General features: G+C 38.1%; 1 protein-coding gene across 11 annotated transcripts in view; it reads left to right on the top strand.

Annotated features, from left to right (window-relative positions):
• The window catches only part of LOC128105057 (zinc finger protein 431-like), a 28,201-nt gene extending 16,655 nt beyond the window's left edge, over positions 1–11,546 (top strand). For 4 of the 11 annotated variants that reach the window (XM_052729887.1, XM_052729886.1, XM_052729888.1 and 1 more), the window contains 5 exons: positions 251–359; positions 448–600; positions 5,657–5,783; positions 5,990–6,050; positions 7,058–11,546. In XM_052729887.1, the coding sequence (XP_052585847.1) occupies positions 5,714–5,783; positions 5,990–6,050; positions 7,058–8,972 (2,046 nt within the window). In that variant the 5' untranslated portion in view covers positions 251–359; positions 448–600; positions 5,657–5,713 and the 3' untranslated portion in view covers positions 8,973–11,546. Of the gene's footprint in view, positions 1–250; positions 360–426; positions 601–5,656; positions 5,784–5,989; positions 6,051–7,057 lie in introns of all 11 variants that reach the window. The other 7 variants (XM_052729890.1, XM_052729881.1, XM_052729882.1 and 4 more) reach the window with 4 other exon arrangements.
• Positions 11,547–14,270: the final 2,724 nt, after the last annotated feature.

Here is a 14,270-nt window from a genome sequence, read left to right as displayed (position 1 = left end):
TCATATCAAGGCTGGATTAGGCAATCCAGGAGGAGGAAAAGGATCTAAGAATAGGGAAAATAGTCAGAGATACCCTTACTCTCACAAACACATCAAGGTAAAAAAACACAGCATGTATGCAGAGGACCTGGCACAGACTCATGCAGTACCCATGATTGCTTCATCTGTCTCTTTGAGCCCCTTTGGTCCCTGCCTAGTTGATTCTGTGGACATGTTCTCCTGGTGTTCTTAACCCCTCTGGGTCCTACAGTCCACCCTTATGCAGGGTTCCCAGAGCTCCAGCTAGTATTTGGATGAGGATCTCTGCATCTGCTCCCATCACCTGCAGGAGGAGGCCTCTCTGATGACAATTGGACTAGGTACTAATCTATGATAATAGAATATTGTTAGATATCAATTCATTGACTTTTTTTTCTTTTTGGTCAGTTGTATTTGGTTCTACCCTAGTTCTCTGAGCCATCTAACTTCTGGTTCCTGTTCATCCAAGCAGTGTTGGGCATGGGCTCCCTCTTTGATCTTGGGCCTCAAGTTAGTCCAGTAGTTGGTTGATTACTACACAAATTCCAAGACACCATTACCCCAGAATATCTTGCAGACAAGGTAAGTGTGGGTTGAACATTTTTGTGGCTAGGCTGGTGTCCCATTCCCACCACTGGGAGCCTTATATGGCTAGTTCAGGCTCCATATTCTCAAATATTTGGAGTCCTCATTAGAGTCATCCTGATAGCTTCCAGAAAGTTTCTACCATACTAGGTTTCCACATCACCCCCAATAGCTACCCTATTGCACTCACTTTTTCCTATATTCTCTCCCTCTGTCCCTCTCTTACTTGATATTTTCTGTTCCTGCCCCCAGTCCACCCATAAAATCTATTTTATCTCCTCTTCCCAGGGAGATCCATGCATTCCCCTGCCTCCACAACCATCCTGGTTACTTATCCTCTCTGGGTCTGTGGATTATATTGTTGGTATTGTTTACTTGACAGCTAATGTCTAATTATAAGTGAATAGCATATCATGTTTGTCTATGTGGTTCTGGGTTGCCTCACTCAGAATAATAAACAACTTAAGAAACTAGACATCAACAAATAAAATGGTTCAATTAAAAAATATGGTACATATCTAAACAGAATTCTTAATAGAAGAATCTAAAATGGCTGAAAAACACTTAAGGAAATGTTAAACATCCTTGGCAATCAATGAAATGTAAGTCAAAATTACTTTGGTATTTCATCTTACACCTGTCAGAATGGCTAAGATGAATGACACAAGTGAGAGCTCATGCTGGCCAGGATGTGGAACAAGGGGAGCACTCCTCCATTGCTGGTGGGAGTGAAAACTTGTTCAGCCATTATGGAAATCAATATACCAGTTCCTCAGATAATTGGGAATCTATCTACCTCAAAACCTAGCTATTACCACCCTTGGGCATATATCCCCCAAATGTTTCTCCATCCTGACACAAATACACTTGCTTAACGATGTTCAAAGTTGGTTTATTCATAATTGTCAGGAACGGCTATGTCTGTAAGAGATTGTGTTGATGATTGATGTGGGAAGACTCTTCCAGTGAGTTGGCAATATCTCTAAGCAAGTGGACCTGGGATGGATAGGAGAGCTGACTGAGCACAAGACAGTGACAAAGCAAGTGAGAAGGCCAGGAAACAGCGTTTGCCCATTGTTTTTATCTTTATTTTATATACCACAATGATGGATTGTGACCTGGCAGAATCAGCTAAATAAACTTACCTGAGAAGATTTTGATTAGAAGATTTAATCAGAGCAGCACAGAAGCAAGTTAGAACAAAAAATGGAACACCAAAAATGATTGTGTTGCTGGGAAGAATCTGGGAATGTTGTCCTTTAGAGGAATGTAGAAGATATCAGAACTTAAATGACAAAAGTCATAGAAAACTATACACAGAGCTCAATAGGCTGTTCTTGTAGGATGAGGAAGATGAGACTCATGAGAGTAATGCACACAGAGGAGGTCAAGGTCATAGATTTTAGTGAGAAGTAGACTCTATGAAACATTAAGCTAGAGGTCATTTGTGTCTTATTTGGCCTAGAATCTTCCTTATTCTGCCCTTGCCCTGAGAAATTGAGTAAGGCCAAATTAAAAAGTAATGGGCTCATTTCTTAGATGGAATATTGAATCTGTTGCTTGCTTATTACTGATGACTCATTCAGGTCTACAGTGAAAAATGCAATAATTTTTTCAGACACCAGTGACAATGAAAAGGTAGTTTCACATGGCAGTCATGTGCTGAAACAGATAGGAATTTTCAAGTAGATCACCATTAAAGAGAAGAAAGCCTATCTAGGTACCCTAAGGTCTTCATGTTAAGCCTTCAATTAATGAGAGGATTAGGCAAATTGATTCCTATTCCCAGGAAGCAGCTTCATACAAAACCTGCTGCGTGTTGTCCTAACTCTGCAAGGTCCATCTCAATTAAGAAGCCAAGCTTGTGCTGGTTCTGGAAATAAGAAAGAATCAAAATTTCTGGTCATGGATTCCTGATCTGTGGTTTCAGTTTAGCACTTTCGCAGTCATCTATGTTTGGCAGAGTCAGAGCCCCAGTGAGGATCCTGTGAAAGTTCATTGCTTGAAGCTTTGAGCATGAAGCCCAGGTTACATTTTGAGACCACAAAATGTTGAGATACCAAAGCTGTGAGACATCTGCCATGGAGAGCTGCATATAGGGAATGGAAGTAGCCAAAGAGATATATGAGAAATTTCAGGAAAATGAGACACCTAAGCTTTGAAACTGAAGCCCCATATGTCTGAGACAGAGCTGCTGGATTTGGTGTTTACCCTGCTGGGTTTCAGTCTTGCCTTGGTCCAGTCTTCACTCACTGTGTTCCACTTCCTCTTTGGGAATGGTAATGGGTATTCTGTGCCAGTGTATGTTGGAAAGATGTAACTTCTTTTCTGATTTTACAAGATGTCAGAGTCAAGGAATCACCTGAGTGTCCAAAGAGACCTTGAACATTTGAAACTGTAGGTGCTGTTGAAGACTATGAGGATCATTGAAGATAGACTAAATGTGTTTTGATCATGGGGTGACCATAAGCCTATGTTCAGGATGTTTTCAGTTGAATGAAAACACTCCCAGATAGGATAATGTATTTGAATACTTCTCTCTCCTTGGTGGCTTTCTTTTGGGTGTTTGGGGAAACTTTAGCAGGAAGAGACTTTCTGGATGAAATTCCTCACTGGGGAAGGAATTTGAGTGTCTTTAGCCTCAATCCATTTCCTATGCAGGTGTACCCCCAACCACAGCAACAACCCCTACAATGAGCAAGTCACCAGACACACACCACAGCATAATCACACAACTTTCCAGTCAGGGCAGACAATTTCTAATGTTATCATGCCTCTAGGTACAACTCTATGATCACCAAAGTCCACCAACACTGGAATAGGATCATCAGTGTCTCTAGGCCTCAGAAAAACAAATAGGACCAAAACAATACTTTCAACAGCATTAAACATACCATCCCGTCATCTGGAACTGGGACACCCACTCTTCCTGAGAAGTCAGCTTTAACTCCACTCTCATTAACACTAGACAAAGTCACTGACACAAACAAATTTTTACCCATGATAAGTTTGGCTGTTACAAACACCTCTTCACCAACCACAGCCACCCTGAGGAAAACTGTTCACAGCAAACAAAGTTCTGTCTGAGACTCAGGAAAATGCCACTGCAACTGTTTCCCCAAACCCAGCAACAATGTCCACAATGAGCAAGCCACCAGACCCATACCATAGCACAGTCACACAGACATCTTCCCAGCCAGTACAGATGGGCTCAAGCCCAGGTACTGATACAGCCCAGTCACCTGAGCATTCCACAGCCCTTTTCTTTAGCTCATGTTGTTTGTGTCTGGCTGTCATGTCTTAAACCACTGCTATACATGGTATCACTAAATCCTGTAAGATATAGTTGAAGCAATTGATATTCACTGCTAAGCCATTTTGTAACCTGAGTTTTTGTCCATTTTGTTGTTTTTATTTTTGTTTTTGAAGAGAAGGTTTCCCTGTGTAGTCCTGGCTGTCCTGAAAGTACCTCTGTATACCAGACTGACCTAAACTCAGAGATCCAAATTATTCTGGCTCTTATCCTGTGATTAAATGTTGGCCATCATGCCTGGGCTTTTTTGTTTTTATATTATTGGGTGATGGGCTTGTTGTATAGGTATTTCTACATGTCAAGCATATGCTGTTTTGCTGAGCTTCACCCTCATGTTGAATTTTGAATTATGGCAGAATGTATCATTCTCTTTCCCAGGATGGCATACTCATGACATTAAAACTGCATGAGCCTTCTGAGTCATTCAATTGCAGCTGTGTGACATTCTTCCTACCTATCATGTTGGTTTTCAATTCTTTTGAGGAATGTGCATCTTTTGCTTGTATGTATGGATATGTACCACATGTGTGCCTGGTCCTCACAGGAATCAGAAGATAGTTTCACAACCCCTGGACTTGTAGTAATGGATAGTTGTAAGCCCCCATTTATGGTGAGCCCAACTGTCTGTAAGACCAGCAAGACGTGTTAAATATTGAACCATTTCTACTGTCCTATGTTATTTTTTATGATTAACATTTATATTGCTGATGTTTTCATCTGTTCACTTGTAACTTCAAACATGCATTCCCTTTTAGTAAGATCTTATTATTATTATAATTTAAACTGGTTTCTGGAAGATCAAAACAGAACTGGAGTGTATGCATAATTCTTTGTAGAAAGTTCTATAGAAACCTGTGTGTTCTTTCTACCTTTTTTGTACAATTTATTTTTATGGGGGAGAAAGAGTCTTACTAATATGTAACTGACTAACCTGAAATTCTTTGTATAGGCAGGTTGGCAGCAAACTCAATTAAATTCTCCTGCCTTTGCCTTGTGAGTGCTGGGATTAAAGACTTGAGCCAGTACACCCAACTTGCCCATCTTTTTTGTAGTTAGTAATTGTTCATTCAATAACTCTAATGTGTACTTTGATCTGTTTGCTTGCCTCCCTTATATCTCTCTTTTTTTAAAAAAAGATTTTTGGTTGTGAGCCTAGTTGGGCGTTGGTGGTACATGCCTTTAATCCCAGCACTCGGGAGCCAGAGCCAGGTGGATCTTTGTGAGTTTGAGGCCAGACTGGTCTACAGAGCGAGATTCGGGAAAGGCACAAAGCTACACAGAGAAACCTTGTCTCAAAAAACCAAAAAAAAAAAAAAAGATTCATTTATTTCTTTATTATGTATACAGTGTGCTGTCTGCATGTCTGCCTGCAGGCCAGAAGAGGGCACCAGATCTGATTACAGATGGTTGTGAGCCATGTGGTTGCTAGGAATTGAACTCAGGAACTCTGGAAGAACAGCCAGTGCTCTTAACCACTGAGCCATCTCTCCAGCCCCTCTTTATATCTCTTAATAGGTATTACTCCTGCAAGGGTATATCCTAGACAAAATGTTTAGAAATAACAGATGTGAACCTCATTGTTCAGTTTTTGTTTTCTAAAATGAGTTGATGATTAGAACTTTTGTGTCATGGAATAACTGTGGGGAGGCCCAGAATTATATGAATATACTGCCAAAGAAGTATACATCACCATGTTGTCATATCACACTTTCTGTTGTACACATGTATGGGATATTTTAGACTGCAGTGACCTATGATGATGTGCATATCGACTTCACTTGGGAGGAGTGGACTTTGATGGATCCTTCCCAGAAGAATCTCTACAAAGATGTAATGTGGGAGACCTACAGAAACCTTACTGCTGTAGGTAAGACTGAATTTTTTTTTTATCACATTTTAAAATAAGGGGACAACTCTTCCTTAGTTATTGATACACTTTTGTAATTTCAATTGAGAAAGAAGAAGAATGAGGTGAATATATCTGGCATTGTTCTAAGGTCCACTGAAGATAATAATTTAACTTTTGCACAGTTTCCCATAATATATGATATATTTTCTGGTACTGTATTTTAGGCTACAGTTGGGAAGACCATGATATTGAAGAACATTGTCAAAGTTCTGGAAGACTTAGAAGGTACTTCTCATGTGCTGGCTGATACAAATGTGCCTATGGAGAAATTTTAATGTGTCCCAGAAGTTTTAAATAAAAGTGACAATGTAAATAAGCACAGTTGAAAGTGTACTGATGATTGTTAAATTCTCACAAAACCAAATACCTCAATGTCAGGTAGCTGATATGTGTTTTCAAGGCATTCCTCTAAGAAAGAACACAGTGAAACAATGCCTTCACTGATATTCCCATTTGAATTACAGCTCCATGATAGCTCTGCTGTTGAACAGCCAATCTGTTTAATTTCATGCCACTCAGATATTATAAAAGGAATATGTGTTGAATAGGTGATAAGTATATATCCAAGTATATATCTATGAGGAACAGAAAGTCAAGTTGTGTGAATGCACTGTGGAAACATTTTATTTGTTTGCTTTCCTTTATCAGTATATCATATACTACTCTGGATACAAGCCATGTGAGTATAGGAAGGATGCAACATAACTCTCTCTCACACACACAGAATAATTAGAAGACAAGTAATAGTCCCCACTTTGAGTAGAATTTTTGAGTGTGATACAAGTTTAAATTTAATTGATTTTCCAACTTTATTGGGAATACATCAAGACACCCAGACTAGAGAAAAGCTCCTTGAGTATTGGAATGTATAAATATGTCTATTTCCTGGTTCACTTTGCAAGTGGAGTATGACTCTCACTATTGGAAAACTTATGAGTGCAATAAGTATGTTAAAGCTTTGAGTTCTTCCAGTTCTCTTCAAATATGTGAAGAATCTCATATAGACAAAAGATTGTATAAATGTGGACCCTATAATAAAGGCTCTTACCATAACAGATACCTTCAAAGACACAAAACAGCCCTAAATGAAGGGAAACACTATGAGTGTAAACTTTAAGATCTTATTTGTCTTAAAAATTAGACAAAATTGTAAAATTAATTCATACTGATATAAATATTCATCAGTGTACTGAATGTGATAAAGCTTTTACATGTGCCAATTATCTTTACAGGTACAAAGAACATCATATTGGGGAGAAACCCTCTGAATATACTCAATGTGCAAAAGCATTTTTATATTACAGTCATCTTCAGAATAATGAAAGTATTCATACTGGAGAGAAACTCCATAGTTGTATTCAATATGATGAAGCCTTTTCACACAACATTAGTCTCCAAATACATAAAGAAACACATACTGGAAAGAAAATCAGTGAGAGTAATCAATGTGGTAAAGCCTTCACAAGTCATGATCATTTTCAAATACATAAAGGAACACATACTGGAGAGAAACCCTATGAATGTAATCAATGTGGTAAAGCCTTTGCATGCACCAGTAATCTCCAAAGACATGAAAGAACACATACTGGAGAGAAACCCTACAAATGTAATCAATGTGATAAAGCCTTTTCACAAAACAATACTCTCCAAATACATAAAAGAACACATTCTGGAGAGAAACCCTACAAATGCAATCAGTGTGATAAAGCCTTTTCACAATACAGTAATTTTCACATGCATAAAAGAACACATTCTGTAGAGAAACCCTACAAATGTAATGAATGTGATAAAGCCTTTGCATGTGGCACTAGTCTCCAAATACATGAAAGAACACATTCTGTAGAGAAACCCTACAAATGTAATCAATGTGATAAAGCCTTTTTACAACACAGTCTTCTCCAAAGACATAAAAGAACACATACTGGAGAGAAACCCTACAAATGTAATCAATGTGATAAAGCCTTTTCACAACACAGTCTTCTCCAAAGACATAAAAGAACACATACTGGAGAGAAACCCTACAAATGTCATCAATGTGATAAAGCCTTTTCACAACACAGTTATCTCCAAATGCATGAAAGAACACATGCTGGAGAGAAACCCTACAAATGTAATCAATGTGATAAAGCCTTTTTACGACCCAGTCGTCTCGAAATACATGAAAGAATGCATTCTGGAGAGAAACCCTACAAATGTAATCAATGTCATAAAGCTTTTGCATGTGCCAGTACTCTCCAAATGCATGAAAGAACACATACTGGAGAGAAACCCTACAAATGTAATCAATGTGATAAAGCCTTTTTACAACACAGTCAGCTCCAAATACATGAAAGAATACATTCTGGAGAGAAACCCTTCAAATGTAATCAATGTGATCAAGCCTTTGCATGTTCCAGTAGTCTCCGAAAACATGAAAGAACACATTCTGTAGAAAAACCCTACAAATGTAATCAATGTGATAAAGCCTTTTCACAACACAGTCATCTCCAAAGACATGAAAGAACACATTCCGGAGAGAAACCCTACAAATGTAGTCAATGTCATAAAAACTTTTCACAACACAGTCAGCTCCAAATACATGAAAGAACACATTCTGGAGAGAAACCTTACAAATGTAATCAATGTGATAAAGCCTTTGCATGTTCCAGTAGTCTCCTAAAACATGAAAATATACATTCTGGAGTGAAACCCTACAAATGTAATCAATGTGAGAAAGCCTATTCACAACACAGCCATCTCCAAAGACATAAAAGAACACATTCTGGAGAGAAACCCTACAAATGTAGTCAATGTCATAAAAATTTTTCACAACACAGTTTTCTCCAAATGCATGAAAGAACACATTCTGGAGAGAAATCCTACAAATGTAATCAATGTGATAAAGGCTTTGCATGTGTTGGTAGTTTCCAAATACATGAAAGAAAACATACTGGAGAGAAACCCTACAAATGTAATCAATGTGATAAAGCCGTTTTACAACACTGTCATCTCTACATATATGAAAGAACACATTCTGGAGAAAAACCCCATGAATGTAATCAATGTTGTAAAGGCTTTGCATGTTCCAGTAGTCTCCAAACACATGAAAGAACACATTCTGGAGAGAAACCCTACAAATGTAATCAATGTGATAAAGCCTTTTCATGACACAGTTATCTCCAAAGACATGAAAGAACACATTACTGGAGAGACATCCTACAAATGTAATAAACGTGATAAAAGCATTTCACAACACAGTAACCGTTAAATTCATGAAAGAACACATACTGGATAGAAACCCTATGAATGTAATCAATATGGTAAAGCCTTTGTATGTACCAATAGTTTCTGAAGACATGAAAGAACACATACTGGCAAGAAACCCTACAGATGTAATCAATGTAATAAAGGATTTCACAACACTCTCATCTCCAAAAACATAAAAGGACACAATCTAGAGAGGAAACCCCCTGAATGTAGTCAATGTGATAAAGCCTTTGCATGTGCTGGTAATCTCTGCATACATAAAGGAACCTTACAAATGCAATCAATGTAATAAAGCCTTTATATGACACAGTCATGTCCAAATACAAAAGGAATACATTCTGGACAGAAACTATGAATTTAATGAATGTGGCAAAACCTTTGTATGTCTCAACAATCTTGGAATACATAAAGGAATACATACTGGAGAGAAACCCTAAGACTGTAATCAGTGTGGTAAAGCCTTTGCAATTCAAGGTCATTTTTAAATACATAAAATAACATATACTTGAGAGAAACCCTGCTGTGGGGTGGTCTGTATGTCAAATGTGTTGCTCTGATTGGTTAAAAAAATAAAACACTGATTGGCCAGTAGCCAGGCAGGAGGAAGTATAGGCAGGACAAGGAGGAGAAGAATTCTGGGAAGTGGAAGGCTGAGTCAGAGAGACACTGCCAGCTGCCGCCATGACAAGCAGCATGTGAAGATGCCGGTAAGCCACGAGCCACGTGGCAAGTTATAGATTTATAGAAATGGATTAATTTAAGATATAAGAACAGTTAGCAAGAAGCCTGCCATGGTCATACAGTTTGTAAGTCATATAAGTCTCTGTGTTTACTTGGTTGGGTCTGAGCAGCTGTGGGCCAGGCAAGAAAACTCTAGCTACAAATGGCGCCCAATGTGTTGGCAAGAGTTTCCACCTAAAACCTGAGAAAAAAGATTCTAAAATGGAGGTAAAAACAGCTTCCTAGTTGTCTCTCTCAAGTTAGTGGCAGTCTGCCGGTTTGAGCTACTATGGCAGGTTCCTGATGAATGTGCATTTGACCTGCAGTATAGTGGAAATGAGGCCTCTGCAAGTGGCACATTAAGCTGCGTGGTGGATTTAGCCTTTGCTAGAACAAAGCAAACAAAAAAAAAGAAGTTTCTGCGCTACACGCTGCTTTTATAGAAGCATAGACCCACTATTTCTGAGAGTTGATGGCTCCCAGAGCTGGCGGAAAATGTACCACTGCCATGATGGGAAGCTGAAATGGGCGGAGCCAGCAGCCAACTGCAGTCTTAGAATGCTGCAGTTTAAAGCAATAGGGTCAAGGTAATATAAAAAATAAGCCATGTAAAGATGGCTACTACACAGAGAATCTGGATTATGTTCTCTTTGATATTTTAACTGAAGAAAAACATTTGATTACAAAAGCTATTGAGTTATGCCAAAATGTATATTTTAAATGTACCTTGATTTCAAAATTTGGATCTAAGGATATGTTGCTTTGGAAAGGAGGCTCTGCTTTTGTTTCCACAGAAAGCCAGAGGCTATGGATTTGTTCCAGATTAAGATACATCAGGTTTGACCTGTGAAGACCCCCTGAAAGTTCTCCGAAGACACCATGGCCCAGATGATCCAACATCCAGAATGGTTTAAAGGCAACTGGCTCAGACAATACAGCCTCATGGACTACTCCATAACCCTAAAATTTTCTTTGTGTCCTCATAAGATACAGTGCCCCCCTCCAGCAGGAAGTAGTAAGAGAAACTACGCCCAAATTCCCAAATTATATGTAATTTTACTATATTAAGGTTAAAACCTTCCTTTTAATAAAGAAAAAGGGGAAGTGCTGTGGGATGGTCTGTATGTCAAATGTGTTGCTCTGATTGGTTAAAAAATAAAACACTGATTGGCCAGTAGCCAGGCAGGAGGAAGTATAGATGGGACAAGGAGGAGAAGAATTCTGGGAAGTGGAAAGCTGAGTCAGAGAGACACTGTCTGCTGCCGCCATGACAAGCAGCATGTGAAGATTTCAGTAAGACACGAGCCACGGGGCAAGGTATAGATTTATAGAAATGGATTAATTTAAGATATAAGAACAGTTAGCAAGAAGCCTGCCATGGCCGTATAGTTTGTAAGCAATGTAAGTCTCTGTGTTTACTTGGTTGGGTCTGATCGGCTGTGGGCTAGGCAAGAAAACTCTAGCTACAAAACCCTATGAATATAATCAATGAGATAAAGCCTTTTCAAAACACAATAACCTCCAAATCCATAAAAGTGCACATACAAGAGAGAAATCCTATGAATGTTATCAATGAGGTAAAACCTGGATGTGTCAGTAGTTTCTGAATACATAAAGGAACTCATACTAGTGAGAAGCCCTTCAACTATAATCAATGTGATAATGCCTTTTCATGCCACAGTCCTCTCTAAATACATGAAAGAATATATTCTAAAGAGAAACCCAGTGAATAAAATTAATATGGTTAAGCCTTTACATGTGCCAATAGTCTCCAAATATATAAAAGAACACATATTGGAGTGAAATCCTGTGAATGTAATTCATGTGGTGAAGTCTTTTCACAACATTCCAGTCTTCAAGTACATGAAAGAACACATACTGGAGAGAAAACCTATGAATGTAATCAATGTGGTGAAGCCTTTGCATGTGCAGGTAGTCTCTGAAGGCATAAAGAAACACATACTGGAGAGAGATCCTATGATTGTAATCAATATGGAAAAGCCTTTGCATGAATCAGCAGTCTTTGAAATCATGAGAAAAAAATCACGCTCAGAGAAACCCTATAAATGTAGTGAATGTGGTAAAGTTTTGCAGTTTATATTAGTCTTTATACAAGAACAAAACTTAATGTGTAATTCGTCTCTTAAGGCCTTTTCATTTTATAGTAGTCTTTGAGGGCCTAAAAAAAAAACCTAATACTGAGGGAAATCTGGCCATAAAGAGTTTGGTAAGATCTTTACCCAACAGACTTACATTCAGTTACACAAGATTACTCTGGAGAAAATATTTGACAAGTGTCACCAATCTGTTCAGGCATTATGATGTCCCTCTTTTTTTATTTGCACCTTCAAACTCATATGGACAAAAACCTATGAATTTAAACGATGAGCTAGACCCTTTCTATTCCACAGTTCTCTTCAATTACATGAAATTAAGGCATCCAGGTATAAAACATGATGTGTATTAGTGCCTTTTATGTTTCTCTGATAAAACATTATGTCTATGTCAACTTGTGGAATAGTTGGCCCTTAGGTCCAGAAAGATACAGGATCACCATGAAAGTGGCATGGCAACAAGTGTCAAACATGGCAGCTAAGGCAGGAAGCTAAGAATTCACATCTTCCACCTGTGGCATGAAGGTGAAAGTGGGAACTGGAAATGGTGTGTGGATGCGAACTCTCATGTTCACACTCAGGGACATACTTCTTCCAGCAGGGCAAGCATTACCTAAACCTCCCCAATTGTGGGAGGGCTACCCACCACCCCCACATTTCTCCAGAGTGCTCTTGAGTAGGAGCAGCAGAAAATATTAGATAGAAGGATTTTGAGTGGGGAGAAACAGATAGAAAATACAGGATAACCTCGAGAGGGCCTGGAACCTATTCCAACAGGCCCTGACTGTCTCTGCCCTAGGGTATTTACAGAAATGCCAAGGGTTGGAGCAAAAGATCTCCCCCCAGCACAGCCCAGTGCAGACCATCTCAGACACCTGCACTCACACCCTGTGTCCAAGCATCCTCTCTATGCAGACCTGCTGGGTAAAGCCACTAGGAAACCTGAAAATGGGCTCCCACAGGTCCCCCTTTCTTAATATATAAAAAAACAACTCCTCATTAATAGTTCATAGCAATCTCCATAGCTGTCACCTCTTCCAGTATGGGAATTGAGAATAATAAAGATGACATTTCTTTTTTTGATTGGGTCCAAGGTGACTACAGCAGTCTTAGCTGCATCCAGCCTTTTCTAACCCAAAAACTCTTAATGTATTTGCAAACTTAAAGAATGCCTTAGTTTCATCATTAACATCAGCAGGTTAACAAATTTTGCTATACGTAGTTGCAATTCCATCAATCTTCCATCTCAAATCAAACTCTTAACAGAACCATTTGAATTTCTTGCTAAGAGAACATAGGAAAAACTTCTGATGTATTCACATCAAACTTAAATATTTCATTAACTTCAAACCAGGGTGGATTACTATCAATACACTCAACCTTAATTCACTCATTACTCCCTCTTTTCTTTATAATTTTTTGAACAAAATCTTGAACCTAGTTAGAAGAAAATCCAAACTTTTCCATTTAAACACAACACCAGTTTCATAAGTAATTCCATTTTTACATAAACAGTTCCATTAAAAGTTTCATTTTTAACACATAATGTTTCATGAATCACCACAGTTAATAAAGCATACATGCATATGCAAAACTGTATCTCAAGCCTAGGTAGAAACAATAAATTTCTTCATTTAAACAGTTCCTTTTTATTTTAACACAAATAATTCTAGAAAACAGTTCCTAGGTCATCCCATTGCATTGAAATCACTTTTGTTCATTTCTTAAGTACCAAAATTTAAATAATAAATTATGGTACCAGCCTTCCAAATATGAAGAAATGTTTTACAACCAAAAACTTTTTGCAGCTAACAATTTTAGTTCAAACAAGCATCTCTGCAGCTTTCATTCTTAAGCCAAAGACATCTTTAGTTACAGTAGCATTTTAAACTGCGCCATTTTTGCTGCTAGCTCAGGTTTTTCTTTGCTGCGTTGATTTTCCAATGGGTCTCAGTTGCAGATGCCTGTCTGTGATTGTTGTACAGGTTCTGTTGTCTGCAATTCTTAGCATCTTAGCAGCTTCTGGAGTTTTTGAAAATGCTCAGACTGCCAGCTTGATATATTAAGCATAGGCTCATATTCAAACATTTACACTTTTTTGCCATCTACATTAAGCATACATTCACACTCAACATTTACACTTTTTTAGAAACTCACATGTAACATATCAACATATACTCATTTATGCTTCTTACAAGCTAATATTCTTAAAGAAACTCCTTAGCAAATATACTTATATAGTTACTTCTTACATTCTTATTTAAACCTACATTTACTTATATATTTACTCCTTATATTCTTATTTAAACTTACATTTGCAACTAGCATCTTTACTTTTTACAAGCTTATTGTAGGACTACCTTAG

The sequence above is a fragment of the Peromyscus californicus genome, unplaced genomic scaffold, assembly GCF_007827085.1.
Source record: "Peromyscus californicus insignis strain IS unplaced genomic scaffold, ASM782708v3 Scaffold_9__1_contigs__length_137607984, whole genome shotgun sequence".
Classification (NCBI taxonomy): Eukaryota; Metazoa; Chordata; class Mammalia; order Rodentia; family Cricetidae; genus Peromyscus; species Peromyscus californicus.
Note: the sequence above shows the minus strand (reverse complement) of the source record. Positions and strands in the feature narration are given on the sequence as shown.